General features: G+C 42.5%; 1 protein-coding gene across 4 annotated transcripts in view; it reads right to left on the bottom strand.

Moving 5' to 3' along the window:
• Window positions 1–23,645, bottom strand: part of WDR33 (WD repeat domain 33) — a 130,451-nt gene that overhangs the window by 3,957 nt on the left and 102,849 nt on the right. For 3 of the 4 annotated variants that reach the window (XM_053596818.1, XM_053596817.1, XM_053596819.1), the window contains 13 exons: window positions 20,557–20,683; window positions 19,362–19,516; window positions 19,186–19,264; window positions 17,618–17,728; window positions 17,186–17,280; window positions 16,890–16,976; window positions 16,253–16,392; window positions 15,214–15,366; window positions 12,929–14,014; window positions 9,618–9,726; window positions 5,590–6,028; window positions 307–470; window positions 109–201 (listed from right to left, as the gene is read on the bottom strand). In XM_053596818.1, the coding sequence (XP_053452793.1) occupies window positions 109–201; window positions 307–470; window positions 5,590–6,028; window positions 9,618–9,726; window positions 12,929–14,014; window positions 15,214–15,366; window positions 16,253–16,392; window positions 16,890–16,976; window positions 17,186–17,280; window positions 17,618–17,728; window positions 19,186–19,264; window positions 19,362–19,516; window positions 20,557–20,683 (2,838 nt within the window). The remainder of the gene's footprint in view (window positions 1–108; window positions 202–306; window positions 471–5,589; window positions 6,029–9,617; window positions 9,727–12,928; window positions 14,015–15,213; window positions 15,367–16,252; window positions 16,393–16,889; window positions 16,977–17,185; window positions 17,281–17,617; window positions 17,729–19,185; window positions 19,265–19,361; window positions 19,517–20,556; window positions 20,684–23,645) is intronic. The other variant, XM_053596820.1, reaches the window with a different exon arrangement.

Here is a 23,645-nt window from a genome sequence, read left to right as displayed (position 1 = left end):
GTGGTAAAGAAAGGACTCGGTGGACCCTGGGAGGGCCTACAGACCCTACTCTGTGATCTGCTGGTCTACAGTCACCACACGCCACCCTGAAAACAACTCTTTCCTTACCTGGCTCTCTGTTTCCATCCCAGGAGTCTGGCTTCCGTCCTCCTTCAAAGCGAGGGAACTCGTCAGGAGTGGGAAGTAAACCCTTCCTTCCTCCTACACAGTGAAACAAACATTACATTCAGTCGGTTTCAGGTATGTCACAACCATGTCAACTCTGCCCCCATCCTTCCAGACCAGGTGTCCTTGGCACTTGCTCACCTCGGGGGGTACCCCGACCTCGACCTCTGAGATCGCGTCCTCGGGCCGCTTCATCAGAAGCATCAAAATTCTCCTCTGGACCAAAGTCCTCAGGACCAGGAAAACCATCCCTTCCTCTGGGGGGAGCACGGCCCTCATGTCTTGGGGGAGCACCTCTTCTGAAGCTGTAAAGAACAGCAGAATGTCCATCTCATGGAATACCTTGCCACTCTTAAGTTCACATTTCAAAGAAGCATAGTGATGAGAAAATACGATACAATGTTAATTGTGTGGAAAACAAAATCAAACCATATAGTTTTTAAAATGATATTTTATTTTTTGAGATGGGGTCTCTCAGTTGCCCAGCGTGGATTACAATGGTGTTTATAGCTCAGTGCAGCCTCAAACTTTTTCTTGGGCTCGGACAATCCTCTTGCCTCAGCCTCCTGAGTAGCTGGGATTATAAGCACGAATCACTGCACCCAACCAAAGTAGAACCTCCATAGCTGAACACCTCCCTGCACTGACCACTTCCTTTTTTTTTTTTTTTTTTGCAGTGCTTGGCCCGGACTGGGTCTGAACCCGCCACCTTCGGCATATGGGACCAGCGCCCTACCCCTTTGAGCCACAGGCGCTGCCCGACCACTTCCTGAAGTTGACCTAATTTTCATAGACTGAACATGCACCACACATGTGTCAGTATAGTAGGCTTAGTTCCTTTGTCAACCACCTCCGTATGTTGACCAGTGTACTGCATATATTTCTTTTCATGACCTTTTGTGAATCTGGAAACTATGTATTTTTTAAAGTATACATTGTATACGCTCGGCGCCTGTGGCTCAACCGGCTTTAAAGTATACATTGTCAGCGCCTGTGGCTCAAGGGGCTTTAAAGTATACATTGTATAGGCTTGGCGCCTGTGGCTCAACCAGCTTTAAAGTATACATTGTATAGGCTCAGGCCTGTGGCTCAAGCGGCTAAGGCGCCAGCCACATACACCTGAGCTGGTGGGTTCGAATCCAGTCCAGGGCCAAACAACAATGATGGCTGCAACCAAAAAATAGCTGGACGTTGTGGCGGGTGCCTCTAGTCCCAACTACTTGGGAGGCGGAGGCAGGAGACTCACTTAAGCCCAGGAGTTGGGAGGTTGCTGTGAGCTGTGATGCCACGGCCCTCTTCCCAGGGTGACAGCTTGAGGCTCTGTCTCAAAAAAAAAAAAAAAAAGTATACATTGTATAATCCTAATAATTGTGGCAAAAACAGACATGAAGGAAAACATACCAAAAATGTGAAGTTTCCTTAAGTTTCTTTTAGGCTTTTAGGAATAATAATAGTGGTAAACATTTTTTAAGTGCTTAAATCATGCCGAGTGTTCTACATGTATTCTTTCATTTTATTTCATTTTCCCAACCCCCATAGGAAGCTAGTACTATCATTAACTCTATTGGTGGATACACTGAGGCCCAAATTGCTAATGTCATGTATTTATGGACACACAGTAACTGCGGGTTGTGATTTGAACTCAGCCCAGGTTATAAACCACTGCCAACCAAATACTCGTCATATACATCTTTATGATGAACATTTATAATGTACATGATCAGATCATGCTCTCTAATTAAAGTAGACATGTAGGGGGTTTCTGCTCTGCCATTCCCCCTTGCCCACAGCCCCCACTCAGGGACATGCTTGAATGGCCACAAGCTGCCTGAGCTCTGCAGCTGAACAGACAACTTCCCTTCTCTTTCAGGAATTTTGGAAATTGGAGACGAAGTTGGAGTTGGAAGACTAATTGGAGCTGGAAGTCTTGCTAAAGCAGAGAGGTTACAAGGAAGCCTACAGGAAAGAAGATAAAGTGGCCTGCAAGTAGCAAAAGGTGCAAAAGCTGCTAAGAAAGGCCTTGACTCCAGAGGGAAGGTGAGCAGAGAGCAGGAAGCCGGTCTGCGCGAGTCAGCCGGCCTGTGGCCTCCTCCCAGGGCAGTTTCCCTTCAGTTATCTTTCATTCCAATCTTCTACTTTGAAGATTTTCAAACTTACATTAAAGTTGAATACCCATCCATCCTTTACCTAGATTAATCAATTCTTAATGTTTTGCCACATGTGCTTTATCTTGTTTGTTTATAAATGCATTTTCTGAACCATTTGAAAATCAGTTGCTGAGAACACAATGCTCTACCCCTAAATACTTCAGTTGTTTCTTCTGAGAACAAGGATTTTCTCCTACATACCATTAGTACACTCAATAATACGTGACATTAATTGGTAGCCCAAAAATACAAATTTCCCCAGTTGTCCCTAAAATGCCCTTTACAATTGATTTTCTTTAAATGTAGAATTCAATCATGACTACATGTGGTTATTCAGTGGTCAAGTCTCCTTGGTCTTCTTTAATCTAGAATGGTCCCCTCCTGTATTTTTGTCTTTTATAACCTTGACATTTTTGGCAAGAACCACTTAGGTTTCCTCATGATGCCAGTTTGTCTTATTGTTGATGATGCAAGGGTGGTGTGGCAACCACAGTGTGCTGCTACAAAGGCAAATTTTGCTCTCTGCAAATAGTAAGCAATCTGCAGGGTGACAACATCCTTTTGCCCAGTGGTTTTAGCATGCACGACTGATCCTTGCCTCCCTCAGTCACAATACTGACTGCTTATCACTCCTGCAAATATTACTTGGTATTCTACTGTAAAAAAGAGCTTTCTCTTTTCCACTCCACCACTCTGCTGTCTTTCTAACACCCTTCTTGTTCCTGAGGTAACTTGACCAAATCAGGCTTCCTGCAAGCAAATAAGATGTGCTTACAACACTGGCTGAAATAACAAGCTAAGGGAGGAACTGACCAAGAGGAGGCAGAGATGGGGACCAGGAAGAGTGTCAGCACAGAGCAAAATTTCCCCGAAACACAGCAGGACTCTTCTTTTTTTTTTTTGCAGTTTTTGGCCGGCGCTGGGTTTGAACCCGCCACCTCCAGCATATGGGACCGGCGCCCTACTCCTTTGAGCCACAGGTGCCGCCCTAGGACTCTTCTTTTGTGCAGGCATCCACTACACAGCTACCTTAGTCACAAAGGGACAGAGAAAATCTAACCTGCCCTAATTAGAAAATACCTCCTGTTAATAGGCCAGGCACAGTGGCTCATGCTTGTAATACTAGTACTCTGGGGAGGCCGAGGCAGATACATTGCTTGAGTTCAGGGGTTTGAGACCAGCCTAAGCAAGAGCCAATAAAAAAAGCAAGAGCTAATAAAAAATTAGCTGGGCACTGTGGTGGGCATCTTAGTCCCAGCTACTTAGAAGGCTGAGACAGGAGAATCACTTGAGCCCAGGAGTTTGAGATTGCTGTGAGCTAGGCTAAGGCCGTGGCACTCTAGCCTGGGCAACAGAGCGAGACTCTGTCTCAAAACAAACAAACAAACAAAAAACCCACCTGTCATAGATTAAATGTTTGTGTTTCCCATATTGTTAGTTTGAAGCCCTAAACCCCAGTGTGATGGTACTAGTAGATGGAACATTTGGGAGGAGAGGAGGGATGGATGAAGTCATCAGGTAAAGCCCTGATGATGGGATTAGGGTCCTTATAAAAATAGACACCAGAGAGCATGTGTGTTCCCAGTCTCTCCATGTGACAACAGTGTGAAAGTGGTCATCTGCGGGCCAGAGCCCTCGCAAGAAACTGGCCTTGCTAAATCTGATCTAAGACTTCCACCCTCCAGAACTGTGAGAAAATAAATTCCTGTTGCTTTAAGCCACCCAGTCTGTGGTATTCTCTTATGGCAGTCTGAGCTAAGACTCCTGCTAGTGAACTGACTCCTCTCAGATGCCTCTTCCCACTTAATAGACTTGTTAATTCAACCCAGTCCCTGTGCACCTGCAGTGTGCAGCTACTGCTAGGTCCTAAGGGTAAAGGACCCTGCAGTGGTGAAGAAGGTGATGTGCATGCAGGAGATACAGGTAATAAAAAATAAGGCTACTGCTAATGTCAAGCACTGCTCAGTACCACAAAGGAATACAAAGCAAGGTAAAGGAACTGACTGTCACTGGAGGGAACCACTCAATCCAAGTGTGGGCACAGGAGAGAATGTGGCAGGACTAAAGAACAGCAAAGCTGTGACCGCACTTGAGCCTAGGCTGTGTTTCTGTCACTGACAGATTAAATATAACACAAATTGAAACAAAGTAAGCTAAAATGCTATACAAGATGAAGAGATTCAAGAAATCAGTAAAAGTTACGTTGAAACCAAGCCTTTGCAGGCATAAAAAGCCACTTTAACCAGAATACTGGACATCACTAAGACAGGCCTTGAGGAACACTGGGAGCCTTTCAATGTTTTTAAGCCCACCCTAGCAGCTGCTTCCCATGGCCCCTGCTGTTACTCTTCCTGGCCTCTCACCACCCCGAGAGTAGGAACAGCCAATCCTAACTCAACTGCCCACAGGCAAGACAGATGGGATGGAAAGAAGCATAAATGGATGGCCAAGGGGCAGTCAGCAACTGCAATAAAAGGGTTGACAAGCACGGGTCTGAAGCCCAGCTCTGACACTTGCTACCTGGGAGACCTCGCAAAGCCAAGACCCACTCAGATTCTCAGTCTGATCCCTTATCTGTAAGATGTGAAGGGGGCATTGCACCTATCTCACAAATTCCTTAAATAAAATCCCTTAGATTAAAATAGTCCTGAAATAAAATCCCTTAAATATATTGAGGTAACTGATTTCCTAGATTAAAGCAAATTCCTAAAATTAAATGAGATAACATCTGGCACAAAGTTAATACTCAACTCAATTACCACCATCATTGATAATATTTTATGTTTTTTACTTGAGAATTTACTAATTCCTGTTTTTTTCTCCACATTTATTCTATTCCGTTATGTCTCAAGCAGGCTGACCGTTCAAGCCTGAACTAAGTTTAACAGGAATTTTTCAAATTTTTCAATTTGATTTGACTTTTTAAGATCTTTAGGCAATTACACAAAAACTGCATCTATTTCACAATCCCTTTATTTCCAATCTAGGTATCTGTCTCACATTTCATTATTCTAATCTCATACTGTCCTCCCATTTCCTTAAAAGGAACAAAAAATAAGCAAAAAGAAAGACTCTTAAACTGTAAAAAAATTTAAAAGACCCGCATAAAGGTTAAAAAGTACAAATTTTTTTTTAAGTTTAAATGCAAAATCTATAGAATATAGGTCTAGTAATCGATGTACTCTCTCCCCAGGTAAGAGAGGAAAGAGACCGTGTTGAGATAGCAGACTATAAGCTCCAGGGAAGATGGAATGGACCCACAAAGTATCTGTCCCACCTTTCTTCTCTGCGCCCTCGAAAACGTGGGTCCTCAGGATCCCGGGGAAACCGTTCATCTCCTGGTCTGCGGCCTTCCCACGCCCCAGGAGGGCCTCGGGCTGCACCCCGGCCATCCCCCTCGCTGAATTCCCTGTGATCAGGAGGAAATGGAGGCCCGGGGCCCCCTCGCCTCCACTTCTCCTCTTGTGGTAAAGGTCCTCCTCGTCCCTCAAATTCACGTAACCGGTGGCCAAAGCGCTTGTCAGGGTGGAAGTCATCTGGTCTGCTGAAGTCATCAGGGAAGTCGGGGTGAGGGCCACGCCTATCAGGGGGACCCCTGCAGTCCTGGCCCCCCCGGAAAGGCCCCCTCTCAGGCCCATGCTCAGGGCCGCCGCTCTGCTCATGCCGCCTCTCTGACATCGGGCCCATGTGATGGTTTGGAGGGCCGCGGGAGTCACCTAAAGGAAACAAAGCTGACTTTTACCATGTCTTCCTGGAAACCTGTCAGTACAGGTCTGATGTGCAGCACCTCCACGTTTCAGAATGCGTTCTTTTATTTAGAATGTTTTCCCTCCTTGGTTCTCAGCATACTTGGGAGGCAAATATCCCTGAGGCATCATATAATGGAAGGAACATGGGCTCTGGGGTGCAGAGTTCAACTTCATCTCTCACTAGTTAAAGTAACTGGACGCAGAGGAAATTAGTAATCTCAGTGAAATCAGCAATGTCTGTCTACTTCCTGGTATATTCTAGAAAACATGAGTGTGTCCTGAGCATAAGAATGAAACTTTCCTTTCTGCCCTATTCCTCCAATGATTTCATTAGGAGCACCTGCTCAATTCCCAAGGTCACACTAGAGAAAATTAATGCTGTAGGCCAAGAAGCTGCACCAAGAATTTACCTCCGCATTTGTGAAGCCAGAAAGGTCCAGCAACAGAGCACTGGGACTCCACTGCCACCACGCATGAGATCCCTTATTTAATCCCTTGCTTGTTTAACTTGATTCCTTAACTCACACTTAGAATCTCAACAAATCCCTCTCTAAGGTATGAAGAACAACATGCCTCTCTAAGAACTGCCTAGTGACCGAGCAGTCCTGCTGTTTCAGGGTTTATACAAACATCTTTTCTGCCTTTTCTATAAATGATGTCCTCTATCTACATTATTATCACCACACTTTAGTGTTTGGAATCCCACTAAAGATCTTATAAAAATATTTGAACACATGAGACATTTTTAAAGGACTGAATAAAAATGGAAAGAAGCCAGTTAAATCTGTGATGGTTAACTTAGTTCATCTCTGACTTTAAAGGGCTTGTTTTCCCAGCCACTGAACTATTGCAGCCTTGTAAATGTACATCTGTTTTCTGTCAACAATTTATATCAAACAGTTTTAAGAAGTAGATAGCAAAGGGACTCTTAATTCTTTTAAAAGAAGTTTTAAAAATGAAAATTCTTCCATTGGGGCTCAGCACCTGTAGCTCAGTGGCTAGGGTACCAGCCACATACAACAGGGCTGGCAGGTTCGAATCCAGCCCAGGCCTACCAAACAATGACAACAACCAAAAAATAACCAGGTGTTGTGGCAGGTGCCCACAGTCCCAGCTACTTGGGAGGCTGAGGCAAGAGAATCGCTTAAGCCCAAGAGCTTGAGGTTGCCATGACCTGTGATGCCACAGCACTCTACCCAGGGTGACATAGTGAGAATCTGTCTCAAAAAAAAAAAAAAAAAAAAAAAAGAAAGAAAAGAAAAGAAATTCTTCCATTAGCCCAACTCCTGCCTCTTACTGCTCTTCCCTGGCAATAAAGAGGAATGTGCTCCTATATTCCAGACAGCCATAATTCTCCCCGGCCCAGCAGCCACTCCCCCTTTCATTTCTGGCCATTTCAACTTCTCACCATTCAACATGTATAAAAAGCTTGGAAATCTTGGGCAGCACCTGTGGCTCAAGGAGTAGGGCGCTGGTCCCATATGCCGGAGGTGGCGAGTTCAAACCCAGCCCCGGCCAAAAACCACAAAAAAAAAAGCTTGGAAATCTCAATATACAGATGCACCATCAGAAGGAATCTACTTCTTCCTCAGGTATCTGTCCCTCTGACCCCCCTCTATCAGTCTTCTTCTCTAGTCCAGGCAGTTTGCACTGATTCCACTCCTCTGGTGAACAGGCTCCCTCCCTCCCTTACTTCTCAGTCTGTGCCTGGGCTAATGGCTTCTTCTCTGACTTGATGTTGCTTGAACTTAGTGTAACCTCAGACACAGCAGACCTGAGGAAACTTAACACAGTCCATGTGGACTTACCTATGAACATTAATCCTCCCATTGACTCTATCTGTTTAAAAGTACCCTGCTCTTCCAAGGAAACAAACCCACCATTATAAATTAGAAGGGATGTGGCCACCGGTGATGGGGCGGCGGCGGTGGTTAATCCAGTAGGGGATGGCAGGGCCACTTTCTCTGCTCTCCCTTCTCCCTTAGGTCCCTGGGAGGAGAAAGAGAGGAGGGAGAGAGAGAAGGGAGGGGGAGAGGTGAAGAGAAATGGGAAGAGCGGGGGCGGCGCCTGTGGCTCAGCGGGTAGGGCGCCGGCCCCATATGCCGAAGGTGGTGGGTTCAAACCCAGCCCCGGCCAAACTGCAACAACAAAAAAAAAATAGCTGGGCGTTGTGGCGGGCGCCTGTGGTCCCAGCTGCTCGGGAGGCTGAGGCAGGAGAATCGCCTAAGCCCAAGAGTTGGAGGTTGCTGTGAGCTGTGTGATGCCATGGAACTCTACTGAGGGCGTTAAGGTGAGACTCTGTCTCTACAAAAAAAAAAAAGAAAGGGGAAGAGCGAGGATGAGGGGAAGGAGGTGGGGACAGACACAGGGCAGGGACGGAGAGAGGCAGCTCTCAGTTTGCTGATGGCAGGACCCTGGGGGTAAAACTCCTTTACTTAGGGTGCCCAAATGTTGCCTCTGGGGCCTGCCTTTCTGTGTTTCCCTGTGGGTCGCCTTCCTTCTGTATATCCTCTGCTACCACTTCCACACAATGGGATAAAATAAATACTCTCTAGTTCCTTTATCTCTCCCTTTCCTACTGCTAGTATCATACATAAATTCAAGACTGAGCTTTAAATTCCCAAAATTCTAGGACTGTAAATGCTGACTAAGACGTCTTAATCTGATAAAACAGAAGCAAGAATCCTACCATGCACCATACAGTGCTTCAGGCTTGGGCAATTAAAAATAAAAGAGTGAAGTTCTAGGAAAGACAATTTCTGCAATTATTCCTGATTACCTGAGTTGTGGCTTCTCCCCTCCATGAAAGTGTGTGTTGAGCATAACATTCCTCTCCTCACTCCTTCCAGCCACACTCTCACAGAGTTCTCCTGCCCACTGCACTCCTGCTGCAACCTGGAGGTGGAGAGGTGAGCCCCACCCATCAGCCTAACAAGGGATCAAGGCCCATCATGTTCTGCATGCTCTCCTTCAACTCTTGGGATTAACGTTTAACTTTTCAACTAAACGCCAACAATTCTCCGGTATATGGAGCCAGTGCCCTACTCCTTTGAGCCACAGGTGCCTCTCATCTCTTTGCTTTTCACAACATCAACAACCGGAGGAACCACACATCTGTATGTCACTTTCTGCTTTTCAAATGGTGCAGAACAATGTAACCAGCTAAGGAATTAAATTTGGAAGGTCAAAGGAATACTGACACAGTCAGAAACTTTAGGCAGAAGCAATTCACCTCTTTGGGATGATAAAAACCTGTATTTGCATTCAATAAACATGGAAACCACTTGCATCGCCAACTCATGGACAAGACCAACCTGCACCATGGGCGCTACTGTCAGGGCCTGCCCAGTGGCGTCACTGGCCAGCACTGTTGCCTAACTGAACAGATTTATATAAACAACATAAAGCCAAGCTCTTAACTAAAATAATTATGCCCTGGTTTTGCCCAGAGGTTCAGATGACCATTCTGTCAATTACTTATCAACAGAACTGTTCAATGTAAAATGTACACAAAATGGTGGAATATAATCTCTTACTCTACAAAGTGGATATTTACCTTTGTTTGGGCCAGGTCCTTGTCCAGGGTTCAGAGGGGGAATGCGACCTTGTGCTCCCTGTTGCCCTAGGCCTGGTATCAGGGGTGGGGGGCCTGTGCTCTGTCCTTCCTGAAAAGATGTTTTTAAAGCAGCAGTGTGAAATCACAGGGTTGTGCTTCATGAGTAGCAATACTGTATTATAATGTGATAAGATAAAAACATTAGGTTGCCCCAAAGTCTCCAGCAATAAATATTTACCTAGTGACAGTATAGCAAAATTGTCCTTAAACTGGAAGAAAGGAGGCTCAGCTCAAGCGGCTAAGGTGCCAGCCACATACACCAGAGCTGGCAGGTTCGAATCCAGCCCGGGTCTGCTAAACAACAATGACAACTGCAACCAAAAAATAGCCGGGTGTTGTGGTGGGCACCTGTAGTCCCAGCTACTTGGGAGGCAGAGGCAAGAGAATTGCTTAAGCTCAGGAGTTGGAGGCTGCTGTGAGCTGTGATGCCACAGCACTCTACCCAGGGCAGCAGCTTGAGGCTCTGTCTCAAAAATAAATAAATAAATAAAAATAAAAATTGGGAGAAAGGAGATGTTTCTCTTACTAATTATTAATTTTAAAAAAGTACTTGTAATGAATGTTAAACCTGCTGCCAGGTTTTATTTATTTAAAGCTAGATTTTTACTTGTAATGCCAAGTAAGAACTTCATAGACAGTCAGAAATTGTTAACACACTGGCATAAATAAAGGCCTGGCAATCTGTCAGGGCAGGTGAACTCTGCCGTCACACCCTTGACTCCTATCAGTGACAGAAAGTAAACAAACCTCTCTAAGCTTAGGGCTGGGCTTTCAAAGGGGGTGCAGGCAGGATCAGGAAGGAGCTCCTGCTAAGTGAGATGCCCATACTGGCCCTTTCATATCCCTCTTATCCCTGCTCTCTAATGCCCCCTTTCCTAACCAGCCTACTGCTCCTGCCCAGGGAATTCAGCTCTCCACCCTGTTGGGATTCACTAGATTCCTGCAGCTTTTGTCTGACACAAACCAGCCATTCTGGTCCTCTTGAGATCACTGCTTAAGATGATCTTAAGAGGGACTCCAGAGCTTGGCCCCAGCTTGGCCCTAGGCCTAAAGTTGTACAGTTTTATCTAGCCATGTTTAAATTCTGATTCTCCATACTGCCCAGTGACCTTGGATCAGGTCTCTTAAATAAATACATAAACACATATCTAGTCATTCTTTCATATAAAAATATATTTAGTGACTGGAACTACTATGAGAACAGCACACTTTCAAAAACATCAACAGCAGCACTGCTTTCACATCCAAACTCACCACATAAATGAGCAGATCTAATAGGAGGCACAGACAGTAGGTATCATTGGCCACCACTGGCTCAATAACAGGAACTTTTAGACTGCTTTGTGGCCTGTCCCTTTTACATGGGACAACTCTCATCAACACCTGAAAGCAGCTCCATTAAATTAAACCAATTAAAACCACTATTTTAAAAAATGAGTCTGGTCAACGTGAAAGTTAAATTTTAGCATATGAAAAATATAACCAAATATTTTCATCAGGCCTCTAAAGATTTGAAATGCCCTATACAAACCTTCAGACTCATTCTACCAATGTTTCTACTGCTCAATTAAAATTTTAGAATTGTTATTTTTTCATGTTTAAATCTTTTACTACATGGTAAAATAAAAACTCTCATTGCATTATCTTAGAAACTCAAGCTTGTTTTTGTGTGAATATCACGTTTAGAATTTTAGTTATAATATGGTATCTAAAGTTCATTAGTTTTTTATCTCTCAAAATGAAAACTGTAAATTCACTACAATACACATACACACAAATGCACTATGAATTAATAAAATATTTCAAGTCTTAGGGCAATTTAGGATAGCAATCCTATTTAACTCATACTAAATTCTGAAAAGTGACTAATAAAAATCTGGTAATAAACTCAAATTCTTCACTGCTATTACATTTTTAAGTTCTGGAAGATCAACAGAAGAATATCACATAATTTATTTCGCTGATTATTTTAGTCAATAAACACAATGGTTACCTTTATATTATAGAGTATCGGTGGTATTTGAAAAAATAAAAAATAAAAATAGACTGTGTTTTCTACACATAGTCTCTGTAGCACACTCTTTCCCCAATGACAACCCAAGGAATCACCATTACCTCACACATTCACTTCTGGTCCACATGTGACTTTAGGGACAAAATCCAGTTCTTCATAATGCATCCAGACTAAGAATTTCAGAAAACATAAAACCACACGGCTAAACACTGCTAAACCCGTTCATGCACATGCAGTCTTTTTATAACTCAACCCCACACAGTGTGACCTCTCCTCACACCATCTCTCTAGCTCAGTGAATGAGTGATGAAATTTAGCTAACAAAAATGGAGTCCCCAAAAAAGGGTCAAGGGAATTTCTACAGATATATTTACATGTGAGCTGAAAACAATCTGAATTTTACTCAAAGAGTCACCAATTTAAATAATTGATTCTGCAATCACAGATCTCTAAAAGCATTCACTGAAATAAAAATCATGAAGCACATAGTCTTCAGTATGCTCATGAGTTAAATATCCATATCATCTTTAAAAGTAGAGCCAGTGGACAGGCCAGAGGTGGCCTGCTGTTTGGCAGACCCATGGAATAACAGAGGACAAAGAAAACAGCCTGCAAAAGGGGGCATGAGCTTTAGAGCTGCCCACCATGTAACACGCCTTCTCCTCGGAGCCACATCTCTCTTGGAGCCTGGAGGCAATTATCAACTACATTCAACTTGATGTCTTCTGAAGACTTAAAAAAAAAAAAAAAAGTGAACAGTAAAGATTAATATTGAGATCTACTTAAAAGGCATATAACCTAACTCATTATCCTTGCTACTGCCTTTTTTAGCCAAAATGTTAGTACCTTAAACCACCATCACCAGTCCAAAAATAATGAACTGTGGCTCCGGCGCCTATAGTTCAAGCAGAGTTCGAATCCAGACCGGGCCTGCCAAACAACAATCATAACTACAAACAAACAACAAAAAAAAAATAGCCAGGTGTTACAGCAGGCACCTATAGTCCCAGTTACTTGGGAGGCTGAGGCAAGAGAATCACTTAAGCCCAGGAGTTGGGAGTTGCTGTGAGCTGTGATGCCATGGCACTCTACCCAGGGCGACAGCTTGAGGCTCTGTCTCAAATAAATAAATAAATAACCAACTGTGACTGTTTTTCACAGTACCTAGCAGTACCACTTCAGTACAAAGTGTATTTTTCCAAAGTGTTAATACCTACAAGTTAGAAATAAATAATACCTGGTTGAAGGGAGGCCGGGGCCCATCACCTAGCAGAGGTGTTTTCTGCTGCTGGAATGGTATTGGCCCTTGAGATGGATGTGGCCCTCTTGCTGGGTTCTGCTGTCCCTGAGGTCCAGGGGGCCCTTGCATGCCACCCTGGGGTGGAGGTCCTAAAGAGCCCTGAGGTGGCCCCTGTTGACCTTGTGAGCCTGGAGGTCCTCGCAATTCCTGGGGAGGACCCAACATTGATCCTTGAGGTGGAGGCCCCTGCATGCCACGCATCTCCTGAGGACCTCTCATTTCCTGAGGGCCGTGTCCCAGTAGTCCGCTTGAAGGGTGAGGTCCTCTCATCTCTTGAGGTGGATGGCCCATCATCATCCCTTGGGGAGCAGGACCCTGATTCTCTCGGGGGCCTGGAGGCCCTTGCATTCCTCTTGGATTCAATCCCATAAGAGGTCCCTGAGACACAGGACCTTGGATCCCTTGAGAGCCTGGCCCGCCTTGTATACCGTGATGAGGTGGTCCTTGCATTCCTCTGGGACCAGGTGGTCCCTGCATACCTTGAGTACCAGGAGGACCCTGTGGGCCCAAGTGACCCTGAGGACCAGGTGGACCTTGGGGGCCTATGTGACCCTGTGGGCCAGGTGGACCCTGAGGACCCATATGACCTTGAGGACCAGAACTACCCTGTGGTCCAGGCGGTCCTTGAGGTCCCAAAGGGCCATGAGGTCCAGGATGTCTCTGCATTCCTTGGGGCCCGTGCATGTCCTGAGGCCGCGGCAACCCCTGGGGTGGGCCCTGGGGTCCTTGTGGTCCCATGAATCCTTGTGGCCCCCCACCTCCCTGATGCAGTGGAGGACCTTGTGGTCCCATTTGCCCCTGGGGTCCAGGGGGCCTAAACTGTCCCTGTGGACCTGGAGGCCCCATTTGAGCCATGTTCATTGGCATCTGTTGAGATGGATGGGGCTGTTGAAAACCTTGAGGAATCTGAGACATTGGACCTTGTCCTGGAAAAGGCTGGGGTCCGAGGAGAGGGGTGCCAGATGAGGGAGGAGGCTGAATTTGCTCAGCCTGTTTCTGTGCAAGTCTTTCAATTTTAAGTTGCTGGAAGGAAAGAAAGAAGAGAACATTTTGAATAAATAAGCCAGAGCCCTTGAAGATAACAATATTTCTATCACATATTCTGTTAGAAGAAACTAGAAATAAACATAACTGCTCCATTTCTTTCTTTTTTTTTTTTTTGTAGAGACAGAGTCTCACTGTACCGCCCTCGGGTAGAGTGCCGTGGCGTCACACGGCTCACAGCAACCTCTAACTCTTGGGCTTACGCGATTCTCCTGCCTCAGTCTCCCAAGCAGCTGGGACTACAGGCACCCACCACAATGCCCAGCTATTTTTTTTTCGTTGTTGTTGCAGTTTGGCCAGGGCTGGGTTTGAACCCACCACCCTCGGCATATGGGGCCGGCGCCCTACTCACTGAGCCACAGGCGCCGCCCAACTGCTCCATTTCTTACTGCCCCATTTACTTAGAGTCTATGTAACACTCAAACACTGCAAGGGTATTAACAACTTCATGGCACTGAGGCTCCAGACTCCCTTCAGAGCACTCATTTTCAGGTGCCAGGACAAAGCAATCAGGAATATCTGTATCTTACCTTGAGCAAGGGAAGTCCTATAATTCACTAGCCTTTTGTCATTCTTGGTGGCTATCACAGGTAGGAAAAATAAGAACAAGCCACCTATTTTATGAACTGACAGAAAAAGAAAAATTCTTTTACCTATAGATAAATAAGTAAATTCAAATTGTTTGCTTTATCTTTTCTATTTAAAAAATATACATTTAGTTTAGGTCTACTCACTGCTCCACTGACCTGATTTTTAAAATCTTAAGAAACAGGAGAATTAGCATCCCTAGCTCAAGCGACTACGGCGCCAGCCACATACACTGGAGCTGGTGGGTTTGAATCCAGCCCAGGCCTGCCAACAACGAGAACTAGAACCAAAACATAGCCAGGCGTTGTGGCAGGCGCCTATAGTCACAGCTACTTGGGAGGCTGAGGCAAGAGAATCGCTTAGGCCCAAGAGTTTGAGATTGCTGTGAGCTGTGACACCACAGCACTCTACCAAGGTTGACAAAGTGAGACTCTGTCTCAAATAAAAAAGAAACAGGAGACTCTTTCAGAAACAAGAAATGGAAGTGCTTGTCAGACCTATCTGAGAGTCCCTTCCCCTTTCATTAAGAGCATGTCAATAAAAAATGTTATCACTTTCACCTTGAATCCCCATTAAAGAGCTTTACATACCTCCAGAAGTTGTGGGTTAGTATACTGCAAGGTGGCCATTTCTTGCTCAATTTCTGCTTGTGTTTTTTTCTTCTCTTCCAATTTAATGTCTTCTTTTCTGTCATTTAGCACCTCATTTGGAGCAGGAATTGGAACTTTATTTTGCATCCAAGCCTAAGGAAAGAAGAGAATATTAAAATATACCCTAAGCATAAAAATGACAATGATAGAGTGAGAAAACCATTCTATAACATCATCTGCTCAATCCAACCTACTGAACTGTATTTATTTCTTTTCTTTTCTGTTTTTTTTTTAGACACAGAGTCTCACTTTGTTGCCCTCGGTAGAGGGCTGTGGTGTCACAGCTCACAGCAACCTCCAGCTCTTGGGCTTAGGTGATTCTCTTGCCTCAGTCTCCTGAGTAGCTGGGATTACAGGTGCCCGCCACAACGCCGGCCATTTTTATTTTGTTGTTGTTGCAGTTTGGCCGGGGCCTGGTTTGAATTCACCACCCTCGGTATATGGGACTGGCACCCTACTCACTGAGCAACAGGTGCTGCCCAAGAACTGTATTTATTTCTAACGCAAATTCTTAGTGACATGGGAATGGATTTAGGCAGGCAATTAATAGGTAGAAATTACTAAGGTGATGAAAGCTAAAAGATATTGCACGTTATTAAGAATCCAAAGCTTTCTATCCTCTCCAAAAGGGCATATACACTTTGCATTGAGGGGGACACTTAAATCAGAAGGCGGACCAACAATGGAAAAGAGAGTCAACAAACTCTCTGCTCCATGCCTCTGGCTTCTCCTTCCTCTGATACCTTGGGATGATAATAAGTAGGTGAAGATAAAAGGAGACACAGAGAAGATTCACGACAAAACATATCTGCAAAGCTTTAGACAAGAACTATGTCATAATGCATAAAATATGTAAAGAATGGTCCAAAAAAGAATATATAATACAGACATACCTTCAACAGACAGGATAATCCAAAAGAAATGTCAGTTAAACTAGCCAACCATAATCAATCACTCAGAATGATTTTCAGTTACCTACCTGCTGAAACTGTGCAGGAATAGGTTTTGCATAAGGAACTTTCTTCTGAGGTACTTTTTTCTGATCCTTTTGCATCACCTCCTCCATTCCCCAATCTAAACCTGGAATTGTCATTTCAATTTCATTTGATTCATCTTTCCCTGTAACCATAAAGAAGAGCAGTTTGCCTCAAATTAAAAAAACTGGCCACTGGAATCAATAAACACAGTTTTGGAAGAATAGACTTTAGATATTATTCAGTCTATATCACTTTTACCAACATTTGTTAACATAAATCATTTTTACATTTCAACACAACTTATCCAGAAGAAAATAAACAGGCCATAAAAATGTTATAGAAAAAAATGTATGGGGCGGTGCCCGCGGCTGAGTAGGGCACCGGCCCCATATACCAAGGGTGGCAGGTTCAAACCTGGCCCCAGCCAAACTGCAACAAAAAAATAGCCACAGGCACCTGTAGTCCCAGCCAGCTACTCGGGAGGCTGAAGCAAGAGAAGCACCTAAGCCCAAGAGCTGGAGGTTCCTGTGAGCTTTTACACCATGGCACTCTACCAGGGGCAACAAAGTGAGATTCTGTCTCTTAAAAAAAGAAAGAAAAAAAGAAAAGAAAAAAATGTATATGTGTAACTTCTCTTACCCATCTGTTCTTGTTCCATAGCTAATTTTAGCTGCTCTGGTATTCCCATCCCTGGAATTACTGCCAGGCTATTAGGTTCAAGGTCATCTATAAATAGTAACAAATCCATTGTTAATAGAGATTTTATAAAAACAGTAGCCAATAAAGTTAATGCTTTATAAAAATGAATCCTATCACTGGTGATTTATAAATCAATAAACTATAAGATAAAAATTAGTTTTGTATAATCTTCCTAATAGCTAACATTTTTATAACAGAACACCAGAGTCTAAAGGACAAATGTACAAGAGTCTCACCGTATTCTACTCCATCTTCAGACATTCCAGGTAAAAGGTTTAGATTATATCGATCTCGCATTTTATCACCCGGTCGGTTTCGAGTCCAGAATTTGCTGTCAAAGTAACGAGGGGAGTAGGAGAGCATAGTTTCAGTATTTTTCTGGATACTTAATACAACCAAGCAGCCCCTTGGTAAACACAATAAATTTTTACAGTGCCTTTTGTGAAAAAAAATCTTTAATCAAAAGGCAAAACAAAATGCAAATGACTAAAGTCATATTCAATATCCAATCTCCTTATTGTGATGTAAGTATTTTTAAACCACTAATGTTTCTAAGAATAAGTTGGAATGCAAATTAATATATCAATCAGATAAAAATAAATATAATACTTATTTCCTACTGTTTCATGAGTACAGTAATTCTTTGCAATATTCAATATAAAGCTTACCTAGTGTGGTCATTTGAGCCTGAACAGAGAATATGTCCAAGAGGATGCCAAGCCAGACTCCAGATCATTCCTTCATGGGCCATCTCCATCCCACCTACTTCCTTCTCTACCCTGCAATAGCACCAAAGAAAAAAGTCTTTTCACAACAGTGATCAAAAAAACTGTTAGCCGGGACAGTGCCTGTGGCTCAAGGAGTACGGCGCTGGCCCCATATACCGGAGGTGGTGGGTTCAAACCCGGCCCTGGCCAAGAAAAAAAAAAAAAAAAAACTGAAATAAATAAATAAATAAACTGTTGGCCTTAAAACAAAGCCTACCAAAGAAGTTACCTTCGATTTGGTCAATTCAGAGGGATATTAGTTTGTCATCATAAATTTATTCCTCGCTGGGCCATGGTGGCTCACACATGTAATTCTAGCTTTCTGGAAGGCCAGGGTAGGAGGATAGCTTGAGGTCAGGAGTTTGAGACTAGCCTGAATAAACAGAGACCCCGCCTCTCCTAAAAATAGAAAAATGAGCCGGCCCTAGTGGCACTCACCTGTAGAGCCAGTTACTTGGGAGGCTGAGGGGAGGAGGACTGCTTGAGCCCAGAAGTTTGAGGTTATTATGAGCTAGGCTAAGGCTGAGACTCTCCAGGCCAGGTGACAGAGTGAGACTCTGTCTCAAAAAAAAAAAAAAAATCCAGAAAGTAGAAGGGAAGAGGAGAGAGAGGGGAGGAGAGGGGGGACATGGAATAGGGAGGGTATTTGGGGGGACCTCACCTAATGTGCATGATGCAATGGTACATTTCAAAACTATTAAGAAATGAGTATAATTGTGATGAATGTGTTACTTGGTTCAATGTAAGAATTTCACATTGTATATCAAAGCAGTACCCTGAACCCCATAAACGCATCAATGTACAAAGTTATTATTTAATAAAAAAATAAAAATAATTAAATAGAATGTCAAAAGGGAAAATAAATAAATAAAGTATGTGTTCCCTAAGAAAAAAAAAAAAAGAAAAGAAATTAATTCTTTTATCCAAAAAGCACTTTTAAGGTTAAAATGCTCCAAGCATTATTTTAACAATAAGAAACCAGGAAATCAAAAAAAAAAAGAAACCAGGAAATCTATTTTTTTTTCCTTAATGACTTCCACACCCACAAAAAGAGGTACATTTTCTATTCTACGCTGGATTTACAAAATTGAAAACTACAGTCAGTCTCTGATACAGGCCATACCAACAGCAAAAAAAATTACAAACTTCATCATGAGGCCGGGAGAGGTAGCTCACACCTGTAATCCTAGCACTCTAAAGGCTGAGGGGGATGGATGCCTGAGCTCACAGGTTTGAGACCAGCCCACGTAAGAGCAAGGCCCCACCTCTAAAAATAGCTGGGCATTGTGGCAGGTGCCTGTAGTCCCAGCTATTCAGGAGGCTGAGGCAAGAGAATCGCTTGAGCCCAACAGTTTGAGGTTGCTGTGAGCTGTGACGCCACAGTACTCTACCGAGGGCGACAAAGTAAAACTCTGTCTCAAAAAAAAAAAAAAGAACCAAATCAAACTTCATTATGTCTGTACACATACCCAACATGCCAGAATAACAAAGAACCATCAGACCCTCCACTTGCAAAAAGCCCTTCATGAACAGGATGCCAGGCCACAGCTGTAAAATAAAAACATGGGAAAAGGCAAAATGATTAGGATCTGAGAATGTTACTGCCAACCATCACCAGAACAAGGAAAACTGCACGACTGCTGACCTGTGGCTTCTTTCTTATGACCTCGGAAGACTTGAAGCTCCTCTTTCAGGTTTCGGATATCAAAAAGTTTACAGAGGTGGTCACGTGACGCTGTGAGTAACCAATTGCCATTGAGATTTAATTTCACCTCCATTACTGTGTTTTTATGGGCATGACTAAAAACAAAGCACCAAGAAAATAATCTTTCAGAATTCCAAACAAGTACAAATTAATGTATAATGGCCATTTTTGTTGCACATGGATCAAGATGGCAAGAGGTTTGCCTAGAAGGAATAAAACCATGTAACATTACAGGATCACAGCTGAAAGTACATTTGAAAGAAACAGGTCAACCACAGAAATACATGTCCACTACCTAAGCATACCATCAACCAGTCAACAGAGCTTCAAGTAGACAGAAAAAGTTATCTGTTCACTTGAACACATAAATTAATAGTCAATAAAGTTCATTACATTTTAAAAATTTAATGAAATTCCTCTCATTAAGACAAAGCACAAAAATGAGCACTGGACAGGTTGTGGATTAATTTGAACTAAACACAATGCAATAACCCAGTATGCACACTGCGTATCTCCAGGGACACCATTCACAAGGCGTTCCACATTGGTGTGGGCACTGGAGTTGTATAAGAAGGCAGTCTTGCTGCAACCAATTCACTCTAAATACGTTCACTTCCCACAAAGAACCAGGATACAGCTGGTCAAAAAATTAACATATTCGCATACTGTAAAGGTTTACACATAATTTAAAAAGAGAACTATATTATGTAGCTGCATCCCAAGTAAGCATGTCAGACAAAAAAATGAGAATTAGTTCAAAAATGGAGGGAAAACCTCTTTAACAAATAGATGTAGTGAGATGGAGAATGCTGGGCTGACAGTATCTACTAGGGCACACACCCCAGCTCCACACAGTGCCAATGTGTGGTCTGCTGAGGAAAGACAGTATAACCACTTCCTCTTCATCTTCCCCCCCAGCCTATGATAACCAAATTAAATTTTGGTTTATGTGGAAGAACAAAAATCAAGCCTTATTTCATTAGAAATTTAGAAATAAATCATATTTAATTAGTAAGAAATCTATAGATCCAAATCCATCTGTTGTCTAAACTACAAAGCGAAAGCTAAAAGTTAAAGATACGGACACCTTTGTTCCCCTTTGTCCAGGGACCAAGGTGGGGTTCCTATCACTTACAGTGTTGCAAGACTCTGCCCAGTCTTGGGATCCCAGAACTTGATTGGCTGTTGACTATCTTTACTTCCTGAAACAACTAACCCTTTGGTTGGATGCCAGTCTACACATTTCACATCAGCACCATGCCCTGTCGGAAACAAGTTGGGATAAAAACCTAATCAGTCATATGCATTTAAAGCAATTTAAACCAAAGTAGAGAAAGCTATTAAATGTTTCCATCTCACTGTTCAGTCAAGTTAAAGTTTTAAAAAAGTCTCTTGGGCCTCTGTGTTTGGAAGTCTATGGAATACAGAAGCCTCTCCTCTTATGCCAGAACATACAGGAACCAGTCCTCTTCTCCTGGAATTAAGCACATCTTCTCATCTATTTGCTGGCTGGTCAGTCAAGGCTTTTGGAAGCTGTACTTCTCAAGCTTTAAAATTTTTCATGTTAGTCCCAATTATCCGAATTAGGTACAATCCTTGCCATTCACTTCAGTTTTCCCACTTTGTGGTAGTCCTTATCTATCCAAAGTCTTAAATTCATGTTTAGACACTACCACTTTCTAGCTATGAAGATAGGAAAAGTGTTCCAGCTTTCTACTCCTGTTTAATGAAATGCAAGAGAAAAAATTTTAAAACCTGCTTATTTACACATGTTGTGATAATCAGAGACCATAATAAAAGCAACCCTATTGAGTGCTTAGTATATGTTAAGCAATGTACTGAGTACGTACAAGAATCACTGTTGAAACCTCACAAAATCCTGAGTAAAGTATTAGCATTATCTTATTTTACAAGTGAAGAAACAGAAGGGCTAGAAGGGTTAAATAATATATCCTAGATTCCAAAGCTAGCCAATAAGAGCAGGGATCTGAGCCTGGTCTGCAGCATTCCAGAGATGGTTAGTCACAAAACCACTACTACAGCATGAGGTCACTTTGCAAATGCAATACGTTAACTACAAAAAATCATGAATATGAAAACCAGAATTTACAAAACTGAAATAGGTATGATTTTTGAAAAACTGTGTGCTACATAGTCTCAAGAATCAAGTATTTTTATAGCAAATATACTAAGAAACAGGTGAGAAGGCAGAGCATTTGAAGCATCTTCCTTTTTTAACCTGGATCAAATTCAGTTTCTGTGAAGTTCTGAGGTGGAAAAAAGAAAGGATACAGAAAAATACAGACAAACAGAAGCAGAGAAAGAAGAAATGGTGTAGAAACACCAGAAGTGATCTGTAATCAGTTCGGAAGTGGTATGGGTTTATCCTAAGGGAATACCCCCAAGCTGGCAGCATAGAGGGAGATAACAATTATTTAGAGAGAACAGTTTGGCAGTGTGTACTAAAAGCATGGAAACATATTATCTCCTATAACCCAATAATTTCACGTCCCAGACTGTCATAAAGAAATAATGGATGTTAACAGAAGACAGGCACTGACCGACCAGCAGCAGGGAGGGCACTGTTGGGCCAAGGGGCCTGATAGGAACCAGCAGAGCAGGACAGAGGGCAGGTGGATGATGGGGAAGGAGGCAGGACGAGAATTAAGATGCATGCAGTTTAGGAGCAGGAGTATGCGATTTTGTGCTGTGCACTTTGAGGTATTTCTACTACAGATGAATAATAAAATGGGAACTAGTATAGGAAAAAAAAAAGAAAATAATAGATGTCCAAAAGGATTTCTCTGCAAGGATATTTACTGATGCCAATTTATTTTTAGATGCCTTTGAATGGGACACAAATATATTACAAAACAAATTACAGTGCACTATACGTAACTCAAAGGAATATGCTATACCTAATATAAGTGATCTAATAAATGATTTAATGACATGATTTAAAGGGCCCATGATACCAAGTTTATTTAAAAAAAATATATACCAGTGTGTATCATCATTGTAAAAGGCAAACAAATCAATAACATGAGTGACTCTATGAGCAGAAAGTGATTCTTCCTTCTCCACGTTTTTCTATTTTCTACAATGAACATATTTTGCAACTGAGATCTAAGGGTGGGAAAGGGGAAGAGAGGCTTTGTTGTTGCTTTGCCTTTTACTAAGAAAAATAATTGCAGATGGAACAAGTAAAAGATAAATACATTTCAGTCCTGTTAGCCCCTGGCCTGCCTTAAGAAACTTTAATAAATGATTTGACCCTAAACAGATGTGGCCAAGGAATTTAAAAACTTTAGGCCACTGTCACTTAAAAATAAACTTTTGCATAGGTATGAATAATAACCAGTCAAATTTGAGTTTATAGAAAATGTATAATGAAGTAGTTTTAAATTACAATGCACTCTGCAAAAAAGTTCATATTCTTAGGACTCATCTCTATCCTCAACTTCCCAGGGACGCTTTTATTACACAGATAAAGTATACCTGTTTAGTTTTAAAATATATTTGCTTATTTTGGCTCAGCGCCCATAGCACAGTGGTTATGGCGCCAGCCGCATATACCAACGTTGGTGGGTTTGAACCAGCCTGGGCCAGCTAAACAACAAAGACAACTGCAACAAAAAAAGCCAGGTGTTGTGGTGGGCTCCTGTAGTCCCAGCTACTTGGGAGGCTGAGGCAAGAGAATTGCTTTAGCCCAAGATTTTGAGGTTGCTGTGAGCTGTGATGCCACAACACTCTACCAAGGGTGACATAGTGAGACTCTATCTCAAAAAAAAAAAAAAAAAAAAAATTATATATATATACTCACACTCACACACACATATTTGCTTATTTTAAAGAAGTATATGAGTAGTAAAAAACTATCAACTCATATAAAAAGACTAAGAAAATATACTTCAACTACTTTAATTCTGTTTTCTGAAGTTCTCTAGAATTTATTTAAGTAAAATGCAAGCATTGAGGAATCACACAAATGTACCCATATCCATATACATCACAAGTATAAATCAAACTGATTGGTAGGGCAGCGCCTGTGGCTCAAAGGGATAGGGCGCTGGCCGCATATACCGGAGGTGGTGGTTCAAACCCGGCCCCGGCCAAAAACTGCAAAAAAAAAAAAAAAAAAAGAAAAGAAACTGATTGGTATTAATTCTTAGATTTTATTTTATTGGTTACTATTCTTTTTTTTTTAAAGAAATAGTCTCACTT

This window comes from Nycticebus coucang, chromosome 7 (assembly GCF_027406575.1).
Source record: "Nycticebus coucang isolate mNycCou1 chromosome 7, mNycCou1.pri, whole genome shotgun sequence".
In the NCBI taxonomy this organism is placed as follows: domain Eukaryota; kingdom Metazoa; phylum Chordata; class Mammalia; order Primates; family Lorisidae; genus Nycticebus; species Nycticebus coucang.
This window is presented reverse-complemented; position numbering and strand designations above follow the sequence as displayed.